The following is a 21810-nucleotide window of genomic DNA, read 5'->3' as shown; positions in this document are numbered from 1 at the left end:
CTCCAGGAAACCCTTCCTGGCAGCCCTGTCTTCCTCACTGTAGTGTCCCAAATATAAAGAACAATGTTTGGCTCATAGTAGGTGCTCAATAAATACTTGTTTAAATGAGCAAGTGGATGATCAGATGCACACCATCTAATACAGCCCTAACTACTTTCTCTACCTTGATAGGGGCTGAACAGAGGAGGAGGAACTCAGGCTTCTTTAAATAAGAGGCTCCTGAGTACTGGGGCCCTGGCATCTATGACAGGACATCCATGACCAGTAGTCCAGCCTTTGCATACACGCTCCCTTTCCCTCTTCCCTACATCATCCCTCCACCTTCAGCTCTCCTATAAGGAAATCCTCTCTGCCCCCAAAAGATCCTGTGCTGCCACTCACTGTCCCCCTGAGCTTTCTTTAACAGGAAACATGTCCCCAGAGCCAAGGTGGAACCAGTGTTCAGTCAGAGAACTTCAGTCACAATGTCCAGCTCCCTGAGGTCCATGTACATGCCCTCAAGCCAGATGTCAGGATGTTTTTGTACAATAGCCTGAGTTTTTAATGTTTGTGACAAATTTCTATTTGTTTAAAACTCCGTGCCAACCAAACAAAACCCCTCTGATGGCCTGAGGCTACCATTTGTAGCACTCAAAGCGGGACCCAAAATGGCTCAGAGAGAGAAAAGCATTCCAAGCAGAGGAATTGGGGAACTGGCAGAGGCAAAGGCTTAAAGGCTGGGGACAGAAATGCAGTTTGTGTCCAGGATGGCTAGATGGAGATGAAATTTGGGGCAAGGATTCCTCAAATATCCCATGACAGCCAGAAGCCATTACAACAGATAATTTCTTTACAGCTGAAGTCCCTCACACTCTGCACTTGGCTTTCTCCTTCTACATAATAAGTGGAACACACTAATTATGACTCCAAGTGCTGGAGTATTTTTTACTGTGAAGGCACACTTACTGAACCTTTGCAGTTTAGAGAGCATTCACACACATTTCCCTCTGTATGGCGCACCACAGTCTGGGGTTATTTTGCTCCCATTTTGTTGATGACAAAACTGCGTCTCTGAAGGATGAAACAAATGGCCCAAGTACATCCACAAACCTGACTCCTCGCTCAGTGCTCTGCCCTCTGCCTCTTGCACAAAAAGAAACTCATGTTTGAAAACCCACTACCCCACACCATGTCCCATATCAATTCCTGGGCATTTGTATTTCTGAACTTTCAGGGCCTGGCTGGCCTTGTCCAGCAATATTTTACACAGTGTATTGATTTTTAGTATGCTAAATGGTGAGATGCTCTTTAATCTAAGTTGAATCTCCTACATCATTTTTCTCTCACACCACCCTCAGTTATTTCTGCTCCCCAGACTAGGCATGTTAATTTTCAACCAAAAGTCAGGGAGGCTATGAGATTCCACTCCTAGGAAGAGGGTGAGGGGTGGACCTGAGGGGCTGTCCCACCTGTAGATTCTCAAAACACTGTCTTTGGATACAGGGTATCAGAACTACCAGCTCCCAGCCTTCGCCCAAGACAATCCTTTATGTCTTGTCTGCAGTCACATAGCCCTTTCACTGTGCTTATCCCCACTTGACGGCCCTCCTCCCCATCTTAGTGAAATCCCACCTATCCAGTCTTCCTCCTGCAGGAGGTAGTGATGAATTACCCACACCACCTAAAACTGGACAGTAATAGTACGATATCCTCACCTGGTGCCAGACAAAACAGACCTTACAAGGAGACATTCCTCTGAAGCCCCACCCCACCCCTGTGAAATAGGCCCTGCTGTTGCCCACAATTTACAGAAGGGGAAACTGAGGCACTAAGAGTCACTTACCCAGTGTCACTCAGAACCAGGATTTGACATCTGTGTCCAAACCCCACCCAAGTCTCAGGGCTTGGTATCCCCAGCTCCAGCTCAGCCCACTTTCTCCTGAGAGCAAGAGGAAAGCCAGATGTCATAGCCACCATCAGCCACCTCAGTGTCCCCATATGAGCCTCAGCACTTGAGGTTTCCATCTTGGATTTATGTACTGGGGTGTTTGTTGTTGTGGAAACTGCCTAACAATTTCTACCACGGACACAGCCCTAGCAGAACACACAAACATTTTTATTTTGTGAGCTGTTTTTTCTGAAGAGCAGAGGGACTCCCAGAAGCCTGTGGGGAGCAGAGAAGGACACAACCCAGCAGAGAGGAGGAAGTGACAGAGAAACTATTCTGCTCTGTCCCAGGACCCAGGATCTCAATGCTGGGCCCGTGAATCCTCATTGTGACCAAACCCCTGAGCCATGGCTGTATTCCCAGAACCAGAGAACACCCACATTTTCAACTAGTCACACTGTAAACTCCAGAACATTTGAATAACAGGCCCTCAGAAGATTCAGCAACTCACCTCTCTCTGAGTCAATCAGAAGGGACCCAGAAGATGGACATGGACTATCCCCGCCTCTGCCACAATTTTTAGTGAAATTCTTTATTTACACCAAACTTTATGAGGAGCCCCAAAATATGAACAGATCCTAGTAGGGCCACTTCAGGGTCTGCAGACTTGGAACCCTGGATCCTTAGGCCCCATTCATCCTGTTGAACTCCCCTATTGTCAAGATGAGGAAACTGAATCTCAGAGAAAGGAATTGGGTGGTCAGAGGCACAGCAAACTGCTACAACACGCCAATGTTGACTGGTTATAGCCCCCTTCCTTGGAGACCCACCACTCTCTCGAGTTCTCCCTTCTCCCCTTTATCAAAATCCACTCTCACGAAAAAGCTTGAAACTCACTCACACCATGGTATCCAGAACTGATGATGGCTTTTCCCTCTCAGGGAATCCAAAGGAACTGGAGCTTTGAAGCCCAAGTGGAAGAATTTCAGACAATGGCTGTGGATAGAATTGGACCTGCCCCAAGGCAGCAGCTTGGTCTCATGAAGGCCTCAGTCTACCCTTCTGTAAAACGGTCATAACACAGCTCTGGGATCCCTCACTCTCAGTGCACAGGCTGGACATTGCATTTCCAGAGCTTACCTGCACTAAGAGGCAAGGCCAGGGCAGGGGCCATCCCCAAGCTATCCCGCAGGGTCTCAGCTACTCTGGCTCTTGGAGGTCCTGATGGAGGTCTCATTGTCAGCATTAGAGGAGGTTCAGCACGCAAGGCCCGGATGGAGACATGCCCATCTCCCTGTACCCCTGAGCCATAGACTGCTGGATTCTCAGAACTACCGAGCTTCTATATCCACGAGCAACTGGACTATTCCCTTCACATCACTCTACCTAGCACCCAGCACAGGCTGGGCCCAGAGTGAAGGTTCAAGAAACATGCATTGAATGAATGAATGAATGAATGAATGAATGAGCCAACAAATGACAGACTGTTAAAATCTCATAACTATGTGACATTAGACCACATGTTCCCATAACTGTAACAGCAGAATGTTTCATCACTCTGACCCAGCATGCTAATAATGGTGTTGTTCTGGGGATCCCTCTGGATTTCCCCTTCTTGTGGGGGAACAGAGGCCAGAGGTTTGATGAGGTATGTGTCCCTCTCCCTACCCTCTGGGTCCATCCCCTAGCTGTCTTCATTAAACCATCGGTGATCTGGAGTTAGGGTGGCCTCAGGGACAGGACAGACATTGCCCAGCTTCAGAGAACCATTTGTTCTGCATTTTCCATGATGACACCCCAGGCCAGGCTCATAACACTTGAACATGTCACCTGCATCCAGTGGGTGGAAAGATTCTAAGGTGATTGGTGGCTTCGAGTGTCAGGCCCTGAGGGAAAGAATCACTGGCCTTCTCACCAAAGTGCAGGTGGGACACAAGTCAGAAAACAGGTAAGCCCTGCTGTGGTCAAGGCCGTGCTAGAGGTGACAGCTGGGAGATGCAGTCTGCTGGGGTGGAAAGGAAGCCTTTTCAGCAGAGGGGCCCTGAGAATGGGCTCACTAGTGTAGATGGGAGGAAAAGCTCTTCCTAGCTCACTGAACAGCATGAGCAAGGCAGGAAGTATACCAGGACACTGGTTAGGGAAAAATTAAATGACATGCCAGTGACTTGGATGACACAGGGTAGCATCAAAGGTAAGAGAGAAGCAAGGGGGAGCACTTGCATTTGAAGGAGCCCAGTAGACAGTGAAGCCGGCCCCTTCCACTGAATCTGGCCTATCTGTCACACACCTGAGTTTCCACCGTGAGAGGATCCTGCTTCAGGCTCCTCTTCCACAGCACAAGTGCACCTGAGGGAAGGTGGAGCCATAACCACTAGCATCAGTTGACCATCCAACCCCGCTCCCAGGCACCACTTGAACATGTCACGTGTGCCAACTGGGGGTCAGCTCCTTGGGGTAGACACTCTGTCTGTCCTGTTTGCCACTCTATCCCAGTGTCCAGAACAGTGCCAGGAACATAGTAGGTGTTCAACGAATACTCCTTGACTTCATGAATTATCTCATGAGATGCTCGCAAGCACCCGTGGGTTACGTACACTCACCACTCCCATTGCAGAGGAAGGCACGGAGGCTCAGAGAGCTAAGGGCACAGTCTGGGATTCCCACCCAGGCAGAAGCTTCTGAGCCTGTGCTCATCAGGGTGGGCAAGTGCAAAGCAGGAGCAAGGTTGCAGGGGTGAGGTGGGCATGATGGTGGCTGCTGTAATAAGTCACCTCAAATCAGGGGGCTTTGAACAAGAGAAATGTATTCTCTTGTTGTGGGGTCCAGAAGCTTGAAATCAAGGTGTCAGCAGGGCCATACTCCCTCCAAAGGTTCTAGGGAACATTCCAGTTCTTGACTCTTCCAGCTTCTGTTGGCTCTGGGCTTTTCTTGGCTTGTGGCTACAACACTCCAATCTCTGCTTCCATCTCCACATGGCCTTCTTTCCCTCTGTGTCTGTGTCTTCCCCTCCTCTGTCTCTTACGAGAATATTGGTCACTGGGTTTAGGGCCAATCTGGATACTCCAGGGTGATCTCATCTCAAGATCCATAATTATATCTGCAAAGACCATTTTCCCAAATAAGTTCACGTTCACAGGTTCTGGGGAGCACTGAGCACTAGGCTCCTCTCTCTGCTTTGCCATTGTGGCCAGACACACTTGGGACAATTCCGGGAACATGTGTGTCTCTCCTGGGCCCTCTAGACCAACCTCTCTGCACTCTGTCCACAGGTTTGCCAGGCACCGCTCCAGACCTGGAAAAGAGAAAGCAAATTTTTGGACAAAACTTTATACCTCCAAAGAAGCCAAAAACCTTCCTGCAGCTCGTGTGGGAAGCGCTGCAAGATGTGACGCTGATCATCCTGGAAATCGCGGCCATCATTTCCTTGGGGCTGTCCTTCTACCACCCACCTGGCGAGGACAATGAAGGTAAGTCAGGGGCCCTCAGATCCCTGCCCCCCTCCCTGCAACATGCGTGTCTGACCACACCAGAGAACACTTGGGGCTCACAGCCTCCACTCCTTCCAGGTGAGGAAACCAGGCCCAAGGGCACGCACAGACCCTGGGCTCAGAGCCCCACCTCCAGTGTTCCCGTGTGTGAAATGCAAGGGCTGGGCCAACAACAGTAATAATTACAGTGATCATTTATCAAGCAATTACAGCGTGCCAAGCTCTGGGCTGAGATGGTGTCCTCCTAACAGCCCAATGAGGGAAGGTCCATGATTATGCCCATTTCAAAGACAAGGGAACCAAGACACAAAGAAGTGCATTAACTTGCTCATGGTCACCCATGTAATGAAGAGTCCTTAGGTTTTGCAGTGGAGCTTGTTAGAAAAACTCCTGCCCAGGCCCCTCCCTGAGAGAGTCTGGTTCCGTAGGATGGAGTGCAAGAGAGGGTGACTCCAGATGTATGTCCAGAGTGTTCTCTGAGGGCTCCCCACTCTCACATCTGAGGACAAAGTCCCCAAATTGATTACCTGGTGGGCTGCATTCACACTCTTTGATTTGACAGTACTTCAGCCCCATTCACAGAGATCCCTCTCAGGTTCTCTTGCCATCTGGGTGTTCCAGCCTCTGAGACATCCTCCTTCAGCTTCAAAGCTGGGCTTCTTCTCAGAATCCCAAGTCACTCACTCCTTGAGGCATGCAACTGTGAAAAAAAAAAAAATGCACCAAATATTCTAGAACAGGGATTGCAAACTACAGCCCACAAGCCAAATCGGGCTTACTTTCCTGCTTTTGTATGTCCCATGAGCTAAGATCGGTTTTTATATTTTTTAATGGTTGAAAAAAATCAAAATAATACTATTTTGTGACATGTGACTTTTATATGAAATTTATGTTTCATTGTGTAAAAATAAAGTTTTATTGGAACACCTCCATTTCTTTTTCATATTGGCTTTGGCTGCTTTCCCACTGCAATGGCAGAGTCGAGTAGCTGCGACAAGGACTATATGACCCACAAGACCTAAAGTATTTACTCTCTGGCCTTTTACAAAGACAGTTTGCCAATCTCTGTTCTAGAAGGTCAGGATGGGAAGTTTTGCCTCAAGAAAACCATTCTCCTTCTTCTTAACCCCCTCCCCTCCAAGTGTGGAAAGAGAAGAAAATGGTTGAAGACACTTTCTGAAGAAGCCCCCCTGGGTTAGAATCACGTGTCCATCATTTCTCAGCTGTGTGACCTTAAGCAAATCACTTTTCTTCTCTCATTCTCAGTTTCCTCATCTGCAAAACAGGGCAAATGACCCACCTGGAGGGGTTATTATGAGGAGGTGACAAAGGGACACATGTCCAGCAGGTGCGGGCCCCGCTGCCACCATGGGTGTGGCTTTCCCGGTCTTCCTTCTCTGCTTCTTCACCTTGCATCTCATCTTTTGTGCCTGGTGTGAGAAGGACTCTCAGTCCCTGCTCCCCTCCTCCCTTTTCATGTCCCCAGCCTGGGGTGGGATCTGTACAGTGGACACACTGGGGCTTATGCTGAACACATGTTCCCATGTGAGGAGGCTCCGGCTTAAGAGGGCACCCCAAACTCTGTTCCAGGCCTGAATGGGAACTCTGCTCCATGGGTGAAGGAAGCAGCCTTCCACTTCCCCTGAGAGGATTCTGGGGCAAACCCACTCTTTCCAAAGTGAGGACTTAGGACTCTTAATGGAAAATTCTGGGCCTCCACTCAACTTTTAATTCCAGAAACTGAGCATCTGCTCAGGGCAAGTGTTTTAGCAACTCAATGACTGCTTTCCCTTATGATGGCAAAGTCTTTTAAACCTATATCATACACTAGATAGATGATAGGTAGATAGATAGGAAGATAGGCACACTCATACCATGGGATACATGGGCTCATGTAAGATATATTGTTCTGTTAGATTTTTATAATCTTATCTTTCATTAGTAGAGTGTAATAAACACTTGTCTTTGTTATTATGACTCGATGTTTTCTAATAAATATGCTGCATTAATAGATTATTGCAGTAGTCCTCAACCTTTTTGGCACCAGGGAATGGTTTCAGAAGACAGTTTTTCCACAGACCAGTGGAGGGGGGATGGTTTTGGAATGAATTCAAGCACATTGCATTCAAGTTCACCTCCTACTGTGCAGCCCAGTTCCCAATAGGCTCAGACAGGTACCGGTCCACAGCCCAGAGGTTGAGAACCCCTGAATTATCAGATGAGGTTCACTGCTTCAGACAAGCAATAAAAAGAGAATAACATATAAGAAATAACCATTTTGTGCCTCATTTCCCCAAATGCAGAGGTGGTCTCTCAGGTTTCCTGAACACCTGTTTCCCCCACCCACTCCCAAGCCAGAGTTGCCCAGGAAACCAGATAACCAAGTCTTTTAGGTCAACTGCCTCGATTTTATACATAATAGTACTAAGCTGATTACTTTTTCTGCATGATCTCTCTCTAAAAAGGGTTTAAAGACATAAGAAGGACATATTTCATAATATGAGTTCAAATAGAAAGCCAGACAAAAAAAGGAATGGATGCAAATAAACCAACTATATTTGCTACCATGATTGGGATATAAATTTGATTTTGAGCTTCCTGGAAGCCAAGGCAGAAAGGGAATTGGGATGATCTGCATCAGTCAAGTTACCAACAGGAGGAAAATAGTTCTTTAGGAAGATAACATTCCCTGACAATTAATTCTGAGATGAACTTTCACATAGGACATAAGATGTGAATAATGGGCAGCAATCTCTGCAGAAGTTTTATAGAAAATGTAGAAAGTTGTACATGGCTACTTGACTAAGCCTAGAACAGAGCTAAGAATGCAACACAAAAACATAGTAATTGTTCTTACTATCTTCATAGCCAACAGTAGTTCAGAAGTTCATTTGATCCTCACAACAACCCTCTGGGTAGGTACTGTTATTATCCAGGAAACCAAGGGCGTGAGATAGGAAATGCCTTGCTCTGTCACACTCTGGGAAGCACAGAACCACAGCTCAGACAGAGACATTCTGGCTTCTGAGCCCTCACTCCTATCCCACAGAAAGAGATGGGGTTGAGACAGTGCCAGCTGAGAAAGTGACCTCATGTGACCCAATTCAGCTCAAGATTAGAATTCAGAGGGCAGGTGTGGAGGGGTGCAGTGGGAACATGCATAGCGCTCCCAGTGTGCACCAGGGAGAGCTTTGCCAGAGCCCCTCCAAACAGATGGCTGTGATCACCATCTTTAAGGGGTGGAAACCAAGGCCCAGAGTGGGGAAGCACTTACCTAAGGTCACACAGCTTGTATGCAGTAGGGGTGGATTTGAAACCTAAGTCTCCTTTTCACTGCCCCTCCCTGCCTCCAGCTGAGACACTAGTGCAGACCACACTCTGGGTCGATGAGGACAGCTGTGCACACTCTAGCCCTGCAGAGTGAATTCCTGAGCTTTGTGACAATACTTACGCCTCCCCGAGACCCGGTCCCTGGCCTCTGAGCTCTGGTTCATCCAAGTTGCCAGGACGACCACCCCCTCCAACCCGCCAAGTTAGACACAGGCTTCATCCGTTTTGTAAAGAATGGCGCTGGTGATTGACTAACAGGCTGTAGAAGTGCCTTGCAGCACCCACAGCCCTTCCCTGTTTTCTCCCTTGGCCTCAGACATCTCCAGACACTTGTCTAGGTCACACAGCATGTTTGTGGCAGGGCTGGAATTGTTACACCCCCAGCTCCCAACTCCCTGCCCATAACAGCTACCCAAGTGCCAAAGTGCCAGCAGAGTGACAGGCATATAGTAGGCACTTAGAAAATCTTTGTGGCTTGACCAATTTTGAGGGCCCTTATTTACTGCCAAGCCCTGGTAACAACCAGGAGATACCTTCCCCATTTTACTGATTAAAGAGAGGGAGGCCCAGAGAGGCCACCTGGGTTCCCCAGGGTCACACAGAGCAAAAGGCCACACCCTAGAAAACCAAGGTTCAGGGAAAGAAGCTGGAGGTTCCCCAGACCCTGTGGTCACAAACTCTAGATCCTGTCCCTGCCCCAGTCTAAGGGGCACCCAGAGAAGATCTCAGCAAGGCCTTCCCACTGCCTCCTTCCTTCCCGTTCCTGGTCTCTTCCCCCTAATTGCACCAGAGCAGCAGGAGTTCCTAGGGTCCACTCGCTCCCTGTGGCTAAAGACCTAACCCAGAGATCCACATCCCCCCTTTCTGATCACTCCAAGGCACCCTATAACCATCAGACAGTTCTCAGAAGATAAAAGCTAATGGGCTTTTGCTGGCAGAGTGGGCGCTGAGAGAACTCCTTGGTATCAAATCAGCAAGGACAGCAGACAGGGCTAGGAGCCAAGGCAACAGGGTGCGAATCTCACTCAACAACCATGCCCTGGTTTCCAGAGGCCAGTCCAAGGAAAGAAGCTCATAAAGACAGGGAGAGAACCAATGTTTATCCTGTACCATGTGCCAGGCCCTTACTAGGTCCAGGGCTCACAAAGTCCCTGGTGTCATACTGCTTTACCGCTGTCCAAACTCAGGCTCAAAGAAGCCAACTCACTTACCTTCGGTCACACAGCAGAGCCTGGGTTTGAAGCCAGGTCTTTCCAATTCTAGAACCTGAAGGCTTTCCATTGTCCTGAGCTGTCTCCAGGTGTCCTAAATGCCTTGGTAACTAATGGGAGCCCCATGGACAAAGCACACAAGAGGGAAGGAAGAGCCTTCCCATGTACAGAGTATGTAGCAGGGGCAAGGGATAACAAAAGTCCTGTAAAGTGAAGCAATGGACTCTGGATCTCAAATCACTCCTCTGAAGTCCAAGAGTTCCTGTTTATCAAGGTTCACCTGTGTCTTCTAGTTTGGGGGATGTTTTATTGGTGTCATTCATGGTAGTAGAGGGCACCCTAGTTCTCCTCCTCCCATCATCACATGGTCTAAAATACAGCTGGATCGCCTCCATTCAGGCTGGCTGTGGGACTCGAATGCCGTGGCGTGTGCCAACCGCTGGGCAACATGAAGCAGCAGCTTTAACTGAGACATTACTGGGTGCTCACTGCCGTAGATGGTTTACATTAAGGCTCATCCTGAGTCCTCTCAACCACCTAGGAGGGAGCACCTGTCACTACCCCCATTCTGCAAATGAGAAAACCAAGGCACTGTGATTCAGCAACTAGCTCATGGGCATACAGCTGTTAGATAGTACAGCTGGGATTTGAACTCAGGATCGACCCAATGTCAGTTATCATCAGCACAATTATGAGTATCATTACCACCAAAGGCTGGTCCAGTTAAACTCTTTAAAATTACTGGAAGACTTGAAATTCCCAAAGGAAATAAAAGGTAGGCTTTGAGAACCCCATGCAATGATGTGGTTGTAAACTGGCCTGCAGGAACAGCTAGTTCAGCAAAAACATGTGGAATTTTCCAGCAACACATGCTGCTGGGCCACAGTGATTTTATGCCGTCCCCAGCCTGGACGCACCGGCTGAGCCTGGACCCTCCAGGAGCTGGGGCTGAACAACATTCCCTGGTCCCACTTGGCCTTCTTGTCATGTTGCTTCTGACCCCTGGCTTTCCCAGGTGCTCCTGCTGCTGTCTCTTAAAACTGCTGTTCTCCCTTCCTTGGAATTGAATTGAACTACCAGATGATGGGCCATAGGTCCATGGCCTACTTTTCCACATGAGGCCAAGGCATGGCAGAGGGGTTGCTGGGCACAGGGACAGTGGACAGTCCAGGTGCAGTGTCAGATTCTAGGCCTAGGCCTGGATTCAAACTCCAGATCTGCTGTGTGACCCCAGGTAAGTTGCTGTCCCTCTCTGAACTGCTTCCCTTTTTATAGCCAGCTTGAAGATTAAAGTGAATGCTTGGCATATAGCAGGTCTTGCAAGTAGCCCTGCAGAAGAGAACTACTCTGAGTTTTCCGGGGGTGGGTGGTCAGACATGGAAAGGGCCATTCTCCACCCACCACCCTACCACCTAGAGAAAAAAAGTCCTGAGCTAGTCCTGGCTGCAGCAATCATCCTGGCTGTGTCACCTCACCCCTCTGGGCTTCACTTTCCTCATCTGTTAATGGAGGCAATTCTGCTCACTCTCTGGATCGCTGTGGGGAAGCAGGAGATAGAACATGTGGAAGAACCTGGAAAGGCCCTAGCACTTAACCCCATGTAGATAGGACCTGCCTTCAGGCCTGACGCCTTTGCATTAAATGTGTGTGGTGTTTTTTCTCTTTCTTCTTCACATGGTAGACCTGGCAGGCCTCAGGCAATTTGAGGGCCCAGACTGGGAGGTTCAGTGGAGCAAGGGTGTGGGCTCACTGTAGGTCACACAAGTGGTTCAGATAGAGTGTGGGAATCTTCACTGTGTAGTAGGAGCTCAGATCCAACAGGGCTAAGTAAGAACATCCTGTGGCTGAGCACAGGCCAGAGCTTTCACTTTCTTCTCCTTGAGCCCAGAAAGTGGTCTCAGTGACCCCCATTTTGCAGATGAGGATGCTGCAGCTCAGGGAGGGCAGTGACTTACCCAGGGTGGGACAGCGACAGCAGTGGGATTAGGACCAGCTCATCAGAGGGCAGGTCCACTGCTGTGGTCCCCACCCCCTGGCCTAGGGACCTGCCTCATGGTTGCTGGTAGAATAGAAGGAAAGGATATCAACAAAGTTGTGTTTTAGACCCAAACAGATGTTATATTGATTGAGCTCATTCTCTACCACCCTTACTTTTTCTCTTTTTTCATTAATCAGACCTCTCCTTTGTGCCAGGTCTGTGCTGGAGATGCCATGGACCTTACCTCATTAAATGTCAACCCTCACAGTGGTCCCCATGATAAAGAATACTCTTCGTATTTTACAGATGAGAAAATTGATGTTCAGAGAGATGAAGTCATTTACCCAAGATCTCACAGCTAGAACAAAGGCAGAAAACTAAAGTAGCTAAAACAATAGGCTCTGAAGCCAGATACCCTAGCTCCTGCCTTGCCCTTTCTAGCTTAGGCAAGTCACTTGGCTTCTCTAAGAAGCCTCAGCTTCCACATGTGTGAAATGAACAGAGTGAGTGTTCTGCGATGATAAGTGTGAAGCACTTTGCCAGGGCTTGTCACTGACACACTGAATAAATAGATCGTGATTATCTGATTATCAATAGTTTTTACTTGGCGGAACTGAGATTTAAAGCCAGGCTCACAAGACCCCTTCTGCCTAGCTGATCCCACCCCACCTGCTTCCTTCTGCTTTCTGCAGGATGTGCCATAGCCCAGGGCGGGGCTGAGGATGAAGGGGAGGCAGAGGCAGGCTGGATCGAAGGGGCTGCCATCCTCCTCTCAGTCATCTGTGTGGTCCTGGTCACGGCCTTCAATGACTGGAGCAAAGAGAAGCAGTTTCGGGGCCTGCAGAGTCGCATCGAGCAGGAGCAGAAGTTCACCGTGGTCCGGGCTGGCCAGGTGGTTCAGATCCCTGTGGCCGAGATTGTGGTCGGGGATATCGCTCAAATCAAATATGGTAAGTGTCCCAGCCACAGAACCAGGTGGTGAAGCTCGAGTCGGGACAGAGGTGGGACAGGCCAAGAAGACCTAAAGAGGCTGGCCCAGAGAAGGGAGTGGGTCCCTGAAGACTGATTCCAAGTCAAGAGATCCTTTGAAAATGAAAGACTACTTCCTGGAGGGGGTAGGATTTCAGAATCAATTTAACTCAGAAATGGAAAATACATGGCACATGTACCACTACTCTCAATACCCTCACCCATAGCAGACATTACTAATCAATCACAGCTCAGAGCCTAGACACAGCCTTCTCAATACACTACTCCAGGGACTACTAACATTCAGAATGGGTTTATGAAATAAAATCCATTTCCTATCCCTGATTTGGCTATTAATGGATGATTGTTGAACTAGAGAGGGTTTTATGGGAAGTACACATAGATGTGTGAACATTCTAAGCATGCAATACTGCCATGGAGCAAGTGGGCAGGCTGGCGCCAAAGGGATTTAAGTGAACTGTGTCCTTGGGACAGTAGAGGCAAAAGACGGAGGAGAGATTGGGGTATACCCTTCCTCATTCAGCCCTCGGGGGCTTGGTTTCCACTGATATGTGCCCGCCCTAGAGTCACCTCCACCAAATTCTTCCAAAAGAATTTCTCAAATTATAGTTGAAACCAGAGAATGAATCATTGAGAAAACTAGGCCTCAGAACCACACCAGGCCAAGAGAAGCACTTAATAAATTAAGAACATGCCCACTTAAGCTAAGACTGTTGTTGGGCCCAACCTCAGCCTCTCAGGCCTTGTACCATTCACTCTGACTCCAGTCTTCAGCTGTCTATTGACCTGCGATGATGTCATCTTAGTTCCTACACCCTGGGGGCTCTAGGCATCTGGTCCCCAATTGAGAACCTTTCCTTATAGTCATAACTTTAGGGGAACATTCCAGCCTCTCCAACCACCTGAGACCCTGCTGACTCCCTTGACCTTCCTCCCATCAGGTGATCTTCTTCCTGCTGACGGCCTCTTCATCCAGGGCAATGACCTCAAGATTGATGAAAGCTCCCTGACAGGGGAGTCTGACCAGGTGCGCAAGTCTGTGGACAAGGATCCCATGCTGCTGTCAGGTGAGCTGCAGCCCAACAGCGGGCTCACTCCCATTGCCAGTGCCCGACACATGAGGAGGGGTGCCTATGTCCTCTTCAAGAGGTTGGAGGGTCTTGGGGACTGTGGTCCTTGGCTCCAGATCTCTGGCCAGCTCAGCCCTAAGTAAGAACTTCCTCCCTTTTCCCAAGCAAACATGCCTTGAGCCTACTGGGCTCTCAGCACCACTCCTAGGGGTAGTACACTAAATAAAATTGACAAATCCCCGACTTTATGGAACTTACCTTCTAGTGACTTGGATTTCTGAAAAGTCAAACACTGAAACCTGTTCTCATCGTTTTGGACACCTCCTGTGTGCTAGGCACTGGGCTGGGTGCTAGAGAAATAGCAATGGATAAGGCAGGTGACACCCCAGCCTTGAGGAGCTGTGGTGTTGTTGAAGAGAGCTAAGCAATGGGAAAATTCCAGAGGGTGGTAGGTGTGTGACAAAAATTGGGAGGCAGATGGTCAGGGAGGTCATGTGTGAGCTGAGGTGTGACTGATGAGCAGGTGCTAACCTTGTGACTATCCAGGGAAAAGTATAGTAGGTAGAAGGAGCAGCAACTGCAAAAGCCCAAAGGCAGGATTGTGATGGAGGACTGTGAGCAATATGGAGATCTGGAGGGGCCAGATGTCAGGCCTCATGGGCATGTCAGGAATTTGGAAACTTTTTTAGTATAATAGGCATTCTCTGGAATGGTTGTAAGCAGGGAACTGATCACATTTACGTTTTTAAAACCTCATTTTGGCTGCTGCAGGGGGCAAGAGAGGTGAGACACCAGCCATGTAACCACTCTCCCTCCAACAGGGACACCCAAACGGATTTATTGTCCAGGAGTGCTCAGCAAATCTTTGATCAGCTACTCTGGAACTGGCCCTGGGCTGAGCAGTGGGACCCACCTCTGGCTTCAGGAGTCTCCAGCCCAGATAGGCTGGTATAAGCAGAACAGCAAACAACTAATTCCACAGCAGAAGAGTGAGGAAGGTGTATGAAAGCCAAGAAGGGAACAGAAGGGGGCAGTAGAATTGAGCTGGTTTTAAAGCATGGGCAGAAGCCCACCAAACAAAGTTGTCGAGAAAGGGCCCTCCTAGCAGAGGCAAACATGTAGAAGGCACAGAGGTCTGAAGGAGTGTGGGATGTTCTAGAACTACAATAAGGAAGTTCGTCAGTCTGCTGGGTAGGATGGGAGAAGGGAAGAAGAATCAGGGCTGAGCATTTAGTTATCCAGAACTTATTCAACCAACATTTATTAAGTACCTATTTTGTGCCAGTAATGGTAATGGAACAAACAAGCTCCCTGCCCTCCTGGAGCTTAGACTCCAAGAGACAGACAATAAGGAAAAAGCAAGAAAATATGTAAAATAATTTCAGATAATGTTAAATCAGATGAAGACATTCTACCATGGTAATGAACTAGAGGCCCAGAAGAAGGGACAGGAACTTAGTTGGTCAGGGAAGGCGTATCTGAGAGTACATTTGAGCTAAAACCAGAGCAATGACAAGAAAGAGCATTTTAGGCAGAGGGACAAGTACAAAGGCCCTGGGGTCTGGTTAAAGGATAGAAAGCCTCAAATGTCCTCTTGGAACTTAGGGCCACATGAGAGCTTAGAGTCATGGCTCTGTGGCCCTGGTTCTGGCTTCTGGGCTGAGGTGGTTAGCAGAGAGGTGAGCATTCTTGGGAAAAGTGGCCAGGTGGGTCATCTGGATCAGTGGAAGTCAAGAGGAGGTGCTGGGCCTCAGTGGACAAGTTGTGTCCATTCTTCTAGTCAAGGAGAAACCTCATAACTGGGAAGGGGTGACAGGATGTCTCTAACAGAACTGAGTGTCCCAGAAGACCAAGGGATCCTAAGAAAGCTGAGACCTACAGGCCCTTGGAGACTCAGCAGTGAACTCTGCCCTCAGTGGGGAAGAACAGGGGACTAAGGACAAACAAAAGGCAATCCAGGTCTTAGCAATAATCTGGGAGAGCCCTATGAAGCCCAAGCTTGTGGGGTCATAGTGGGGTCAGCACTGGTCCTCAGCTCAGGAGTGGGTACTCTGTGAGCACTGAGAGAAGAAAGAGACTATGGGGGCCCCCAAACTCAAGTTGAACCAACTGCTTTGGTCTCAACCTATAAAACTGTCTGGGAGCCTAGGTATGAAGTAGACTCTAGGCCTTTGGAAGTCAGGAGGCAGCAGCCATGGTCTTCCATAATGTCTCTGTAGACAAGATGGAGCAGGCTGTGCTGGAGGCCAGGAGCTTTCGGCCAGCTTGTGCTGATTCTTGGATTGCGGGTTATCTGGTGAAAACTTTGTGGTGACACTTCCTGGAGCTCTGTCCTGTCACAATATGGAAAGTGTGCCTATCAAGTTCACAGAGACCATTATCCCAGGGAGCGTAACAAAAAGAAAGCGAGAGTCAGGACCCACAGAGATCACCATAGCACAGTGTGAACTAGGCTGAAGAACATGGAACTTACTGTTAGCATCAGTGCCGACATTCCGAAACACAGTTACATGAGGGGGAAGGAGGAGTAGGCAGCTTGGCCCAGGCTCATAGGCAAATACAGTAAGACAGCCGCATAGTCAGCCCGACAGAAAGTGATCTAACTGGGAAGAGAAGGCTTCTGTAACAGAAGAACCATTCTAGGACAAAAGAGGCTGCCTGTAAGATAGTAAGTTCCCCGTCACTGACTGTGTGTGAGCAGGGCTGGACAGGCTGTGGGTGGCAGTGTTGAAGAGTAGGCCCAAGCACTGAAGTAGTGCCCCCCCCCCCCAGCTGTGAAAGTCACGGATTCACCATACCCTGCTCACCTTGTACCTCTGCTACAGACCCAGCTGGCTCCATTCCCTCTGCCCTGCCTTTGCTGAGGCTGTTCCCTCCTCCCTAGTGGCCCTCTCCCTTTGGTATTGCTCATTTGACTTCTGCCCATCTGCTCAGGTCTACCTCCTTCATGAAGCTTTCTCTGAGCAGCACCTCTGGCAGTCACTCCCATACTGCCTGGGATCCACACGTCAGCCTGTGACATTCACACTCTGTCTGGCCCATTTGGGCAGAGCCTCATAACACTGATTGAGTTTTACACTGTGAAAACCATCTCAAATTAAATAAAGAGCAAAACCTATCCACAGTCTTGCCACCCGAACAGACCTAATGGGTCTCACTTTCCATCTTTGGCCATAGGCAGATAGGCAGACATAGTACAGGCACACTGTGATGTACTTCTATATCGATCCATTCACCCAGCCAGGTCCAAGCAGGCAGGAGCCCAAGCCAGAGGTTATCAGGAGGTCATGCCCAGCCCCACCCATGGGCCCTGCCCATCTCAGGGGCTCAGACACTGCCTGCCAAAGTGAGGAGAGAGGCTGCACTAAGTTGTAGAAAGAGAAGAATTGGGCCAGGCTGAGCCAGATCCAGGCCCTGGAATGAACTTGCTGTGTGGCCTCAGTCATGTTGTTTCACTTCTCTGAGCCTCATTTTACCTGTAAGGACAAAGGGATGTCCTGGTGTATGATACAGGTAAAGCCCTATCTAGCATAATGCTACCAGAGAGATGCTCACAATGGGTTGGTTCCCTTTCCTGTTTCTCATACAGAGCTAGAACTTGGGGTTGAAATAGGCTTGGCTTCCAATCCAACTGCCCCTTATTGGCTGGGAGACCCTGGACAAGCTTCTTACCCTTTCTGGGCCTCCATTTTCTCACTTGTACAATGCAAGAGTAACCTCAGCTCATGAGGTGTCGAAGTATCTACTTTCCTCTCTCTTCCTTCACCTTGACTGTCTTCCCTTTCCCTCTCTCTGAGCTGGCCACCTTTTCTCCACCATCCAGCTCCTCCCACCTCCACCCTACACGAGTCTGCTTTCTCCATGGGGTTTTCCTTGATTGCTCTCTTCCCCAGTGCTCTGAATTCTGGATAGCTGCCATTTGGTTGCTCACTTTTGCACATGACCAGACACCTCAGACCTTGTCCCCCTTCTGGGAGATCTTGCTGGGCCTTTGTGTCAGATGACCCTCAGGGAGCACAGAGGTATCAGGCTAAGGGCACCTGCAGGTCCTCATGGTAGTTCAGAAACCCCCTTGTGGTATCTGGCATACTGCTTCAGCATAGGGGAAGGCAAAAGACAATCCAGTTCAGGGTCAGTTGGCCCAGCCATTCCTGTCCTGTGTCATTCACCTCTCAGAGCCTCCATGTTTCAGTTCCATGCAATAGGGGAGCAGATGTGGGGCCCTTCCCCCTTCCTACCCCACAGGGCTATTGTGGGGACCACATACACAGACGGATGTGACTGTCCTTTGCAAATGATAGGGTGTAAGGTGCTGTATGTGGAATAAGAGCAGCATTTGGAGACAGAGCACTCAGGTTCCAGCCCGCTATCGGCTCCAGTTGTGAACTCTGCCCACCCTAGAACCTCAGTCTCCCCATCTGACAAATGGGGGTAGACCAGCCTTCAAAAAGACTCTGCTGTCCCCAGTGCTCCAGGCACAAAGGGAATCCTAAAGGCCTGGGACTCCTTCACCATAATGGCCAGGCGGGCCCAGCCCATGTCAGGCTCTTCAGACCAGACAGAGTAGAAACGTTCAGGAATCACAGGCAGGAAGAGCCTGGGCGCCAAAACAGAGCACGGCTGCTTCCCACTGCTGCCTACAGAAGTGCCACTCAGTGCGGCTGTAGTGTTCCCTTTGCAAGAGGAGCCAGCCAGCCAGATTCTCATGCACCATCTCCCAATGTTTACATGTTGGCAAGAAACCCCTGTTCTTGTAAAGCTTGTGCAGGTCAAGAAACAGATATGTGGGCCCTAAAGCACAGACTCTGACCTGGGCCCATTTCTTTTTAGTTTTGTATTTTAAGATAATTTCAAATTTACAGAAGAATTGCAAAAGAAGTACAAAGAATGCCTACATGCCCTTCCCTCTGATTCAACTGTCGTTACTGTTTTGCTCTGTCCACTCTCAGCAGCCTCCCTCTTCCTTTTCATGCACACATGATGGCCTTGGGCCCCTTCATACTTCAGGTCTATTGCCTTAAGAAAGGATATTCTTATGTATAGCCACAGCAGAGCTGCCAATCAGGAAACTTGACATTGGTGCAGTACTGCCACCTAATATACTGTTCATATTCACATTTGCCTACTCTCTCTGGGACCTAGTGTGGGACACTGTGGCATTTAGATGTCCTACACCTTCAGCCTCCTTTAACATGGAGCAGCTCCTTAGCCTTCCTTTGCCTTTCATGGAGGTCCAGTCATTTTGAACCCTCCTGGGTCATAACCTCTTGTGAGAGTCCCATGGAAGCAATAATCCCTCTTATGAGAAATAAATGCCCAGACTTGTGACTTTGCAGCCTTTGGGGGCTTTGCAGATCTCTAGAGAACCTAGTCTTGTCCTGATTTGCAGCTGGGGAAATTGGGGCCCAGAGAAGTGTAAGGCCTTACAGAGTGCAGAGCCAGAGCAAGACCCAGCCGTCCAGCCTCCCAGCCCTGCTGTTTTCCTGCAGCCCCTATGAGTGAACTTGCCTCCAAGCACCCTGCAGCCTGTATTACCCAGCAGCAGAGCATGTTAGAAATGTCTTGTAGTAAATTCCTTTGGGAAGCCAACGACTAGGTGCCATCGTTGTGGCCATGGGAGGGCCAAGGGGCCAGGGTGGGGCTTGTCCTCAAAAGCAGCAGAGTCTGGCTCCAAAAGGCCCATTAGCTCTGCCCCCTACAGGACCCCACCCTCTTCCATCACCCCGGAACCAGAGCATAACAACACGAGGTTGCACAGGATATCAGCAAACCCTCTTGGGCCTGCTGCCCACCCTGCCCACTGAGTGAAAGGCCAAGTATGGAGAGCTGAACCTGCCACAACTGCCGCGGCCTCCAGAGAGCCTAGGACGACATTATGACTGCAGGAAGGCCCAGTCTGCTGCTCGGCCCGTGCTCTCTCCATTACACTACCCTGCCTCTTCTCCACGAGAGGCAGCGGGGTGTAGTGGATAGAGCATGGGTTCAAGTCCCGGCTCCATCACTCACAGCTGTGTGACACTGGGCCATCTCTCAGCCTTTCTGAACAAGAGAGGCTATGGTTGGGTGGGTGGGGTTGTTCTTTCACCAAAACCTATTTCACAGGGCTGTTGTGAGGGGGACAAGCTCACAGGCGCTGAAACATTTTGCCAAATGTCCAGTGCTCTGCAAGTGTGCATTATTACTGTTATTAACTATGTTGATAACAATAATGATGAAAGAACTGAGTCTGGGCTGGGAATCATAGCTTTCTTTGGTGCTTATGCCTGGAGGCAGATAATAATTCCCGGAAATGGTCTCCCTTCCTTTTTCACATCTCTACCCCCAGAAAGAGGTCTTTTAGAAGGTATGTGACCTTACCACTCTTCCGGTCCAGAGAGAGGCCTGGGAAGTCAAAACCAGGAAAGTGGGGAGCATTGGGTTCAAGCCCTAACCTGTGCCTCAGGTGCTGTGCAATCTCAATCAGCCATTTGCCCTTTCTGGGCTCAGGAGCCTTATTTTGTAAAACTAGATCCCCCCAGCTCTGCAGTCAGGGGCTTGATGTACCCCACTTGCCACTGCATGAGGCTTTGGCCCCAAGACAGCAAATATCTGGACCAGGCCAGGTAGGGATCATTTCCTGCTGCTCATAGCAAGTCTCAGGTAGAGATGGGCTGCCACGGAGGTTCTAGCCTGTCCAAGGCAAGGTTCAGGCAGGGCAGGGCAGGCCATCCAGTAGGCAGAAGCCACAGCGTCCCCTGGGCCTGAATTCCTTTCTCTCTCATGAATGGACAGGAACTAATGGCTGACACAGCTCCCCGACTGCTCTCCTGCCTCCATCTCTCTTTCTGCCTTCTGACTCTGATATTAGCCTTCCTGGCAAGGTGGAAAGAACAGAGACTAGAACCCCACCCGCCCTGCCCTCCCGCTGTGCCCTCCCAAGCTGAATGTGGAGATGACCGCTCAGGGCAGCTTCCCTATCTGTGAAATAGGGTGAGTCAGGGGGTGGTGATGATTACCTCACAGAGTAACTGCACAGCCAGCTGGAGAAAGCAGCTCAGCAGCTCAGAGAGTACTTGGCATATAGTGAAAGCTCAGTAAAGATTAGTGCTCTTCCTCCCTCCTCCTAAAATACTTTCAGTGTCTCTCTGTTGAATACCAAGCAAAGACCCATACAGGCTGCAATCTCCACACAGGCTGCTCCATGGTCCGGCGTCTCTCCCACTTCTCCCTTCATGAGCCCTGAGCTTCAGTCCAGCTGATTCTCTGCCATCCCCCTGCCCCACCTCCCCACCTTTGCCTGGGTTCTGCCCCCTGCCAGACCACTGGGCCCTTGGGTCTCTGTTGTCTTGGGCTATTGTTGGTCTGTGTGGCTGTGTACTCCCCTCAAACCCAACTAGACTGTGAGCTTCTAAAGGGCAGGAATCACAGGGGACCCTCCCTTCAGGCCCCAGAGACCAGCACAGAGTTGGCACTCCACCGCATCTGTGCATCAAGTGAAAAGTGAGGCCCTGGCAGGAGGCTCCACATTTGGTCAGTCTGTCCACACAGGCCATTGCTGGCCCCATCTAAACTAAGATCCAAACTTCCCAAGATGTAGCTTTTTAATGGAGGCTGCCCTACCCCAGCCAGGGTTGGCCTTCGTCTCAAGGGACCCCAGACTTCATCACTGAGAAATAAGAACTAATCCATATCTCCACATTCTACAGTAGACAAAACTGAGGTCTGGAGAGGAGAGGGCTGGCCTCAGATCACACAAAAAATCAGAAGCAGACACCAGACTGGTTCTCAGGTCCCCTCCTCCTCAGCTCAGGACCCCCTGCATCCAACAGCCTCCCCCCGCCCACCCCCACCATGCTTGTATATTCTGAAGGGCTCCATGAAAGTTTAGATGAGGTGG

General features: G+C 49.6%; 1 protein-coding gene across 6 annotated transcripts in view; it reads left to right on the top strand.

The window, feature by feature from the left end:
- Nucleotides 1–21810, top strand: part of ATP2B2 (ATPase plasma membrane Ca2+ transporting 2) — a 136671-nt gene that overhangs the window by 36014 nt on the left and 78847 nt on the right. For all 6 annotated transcript variants that reach the window (XM_090284173.1, XM_090284172.1, XM_090284175.1 and 3 more), the window contains exons 2-4: nucleotides 5137–5334; nucleotides 12567–12824; nucleotides 13806–13931. In XM_090284173.1, coding sequence (XP_090140299.1) covers nucleotides 5137–5334; nucleotides 12567–12824; nucleotides 13806–13931 — 582 coding nt within the window. The remainder of the gene's footprint in view (nucleotides 1–5136; nucleotides 5335–12566; nucleotides 12825–13805; nucleotides 13932–21810) is intronic.

Source organism: Furipterus horrens, unplaced genomic scaffold, assembly GCF_987537825.1.
Source record: "Furipterus horrens unplaced genomic scaffold, mFurHor1.1.pri manual_scaffold_7, whole genome shotgun sequence".
NCBI lineage: Eukaryota > Metazoa > Chordata > Mammalia > Chiroptera > Furipteridae > Furipterus > Furipterus horrens.
This window is presented reverse-complemented; position numbering and strand designations above follow the sequence as displayed.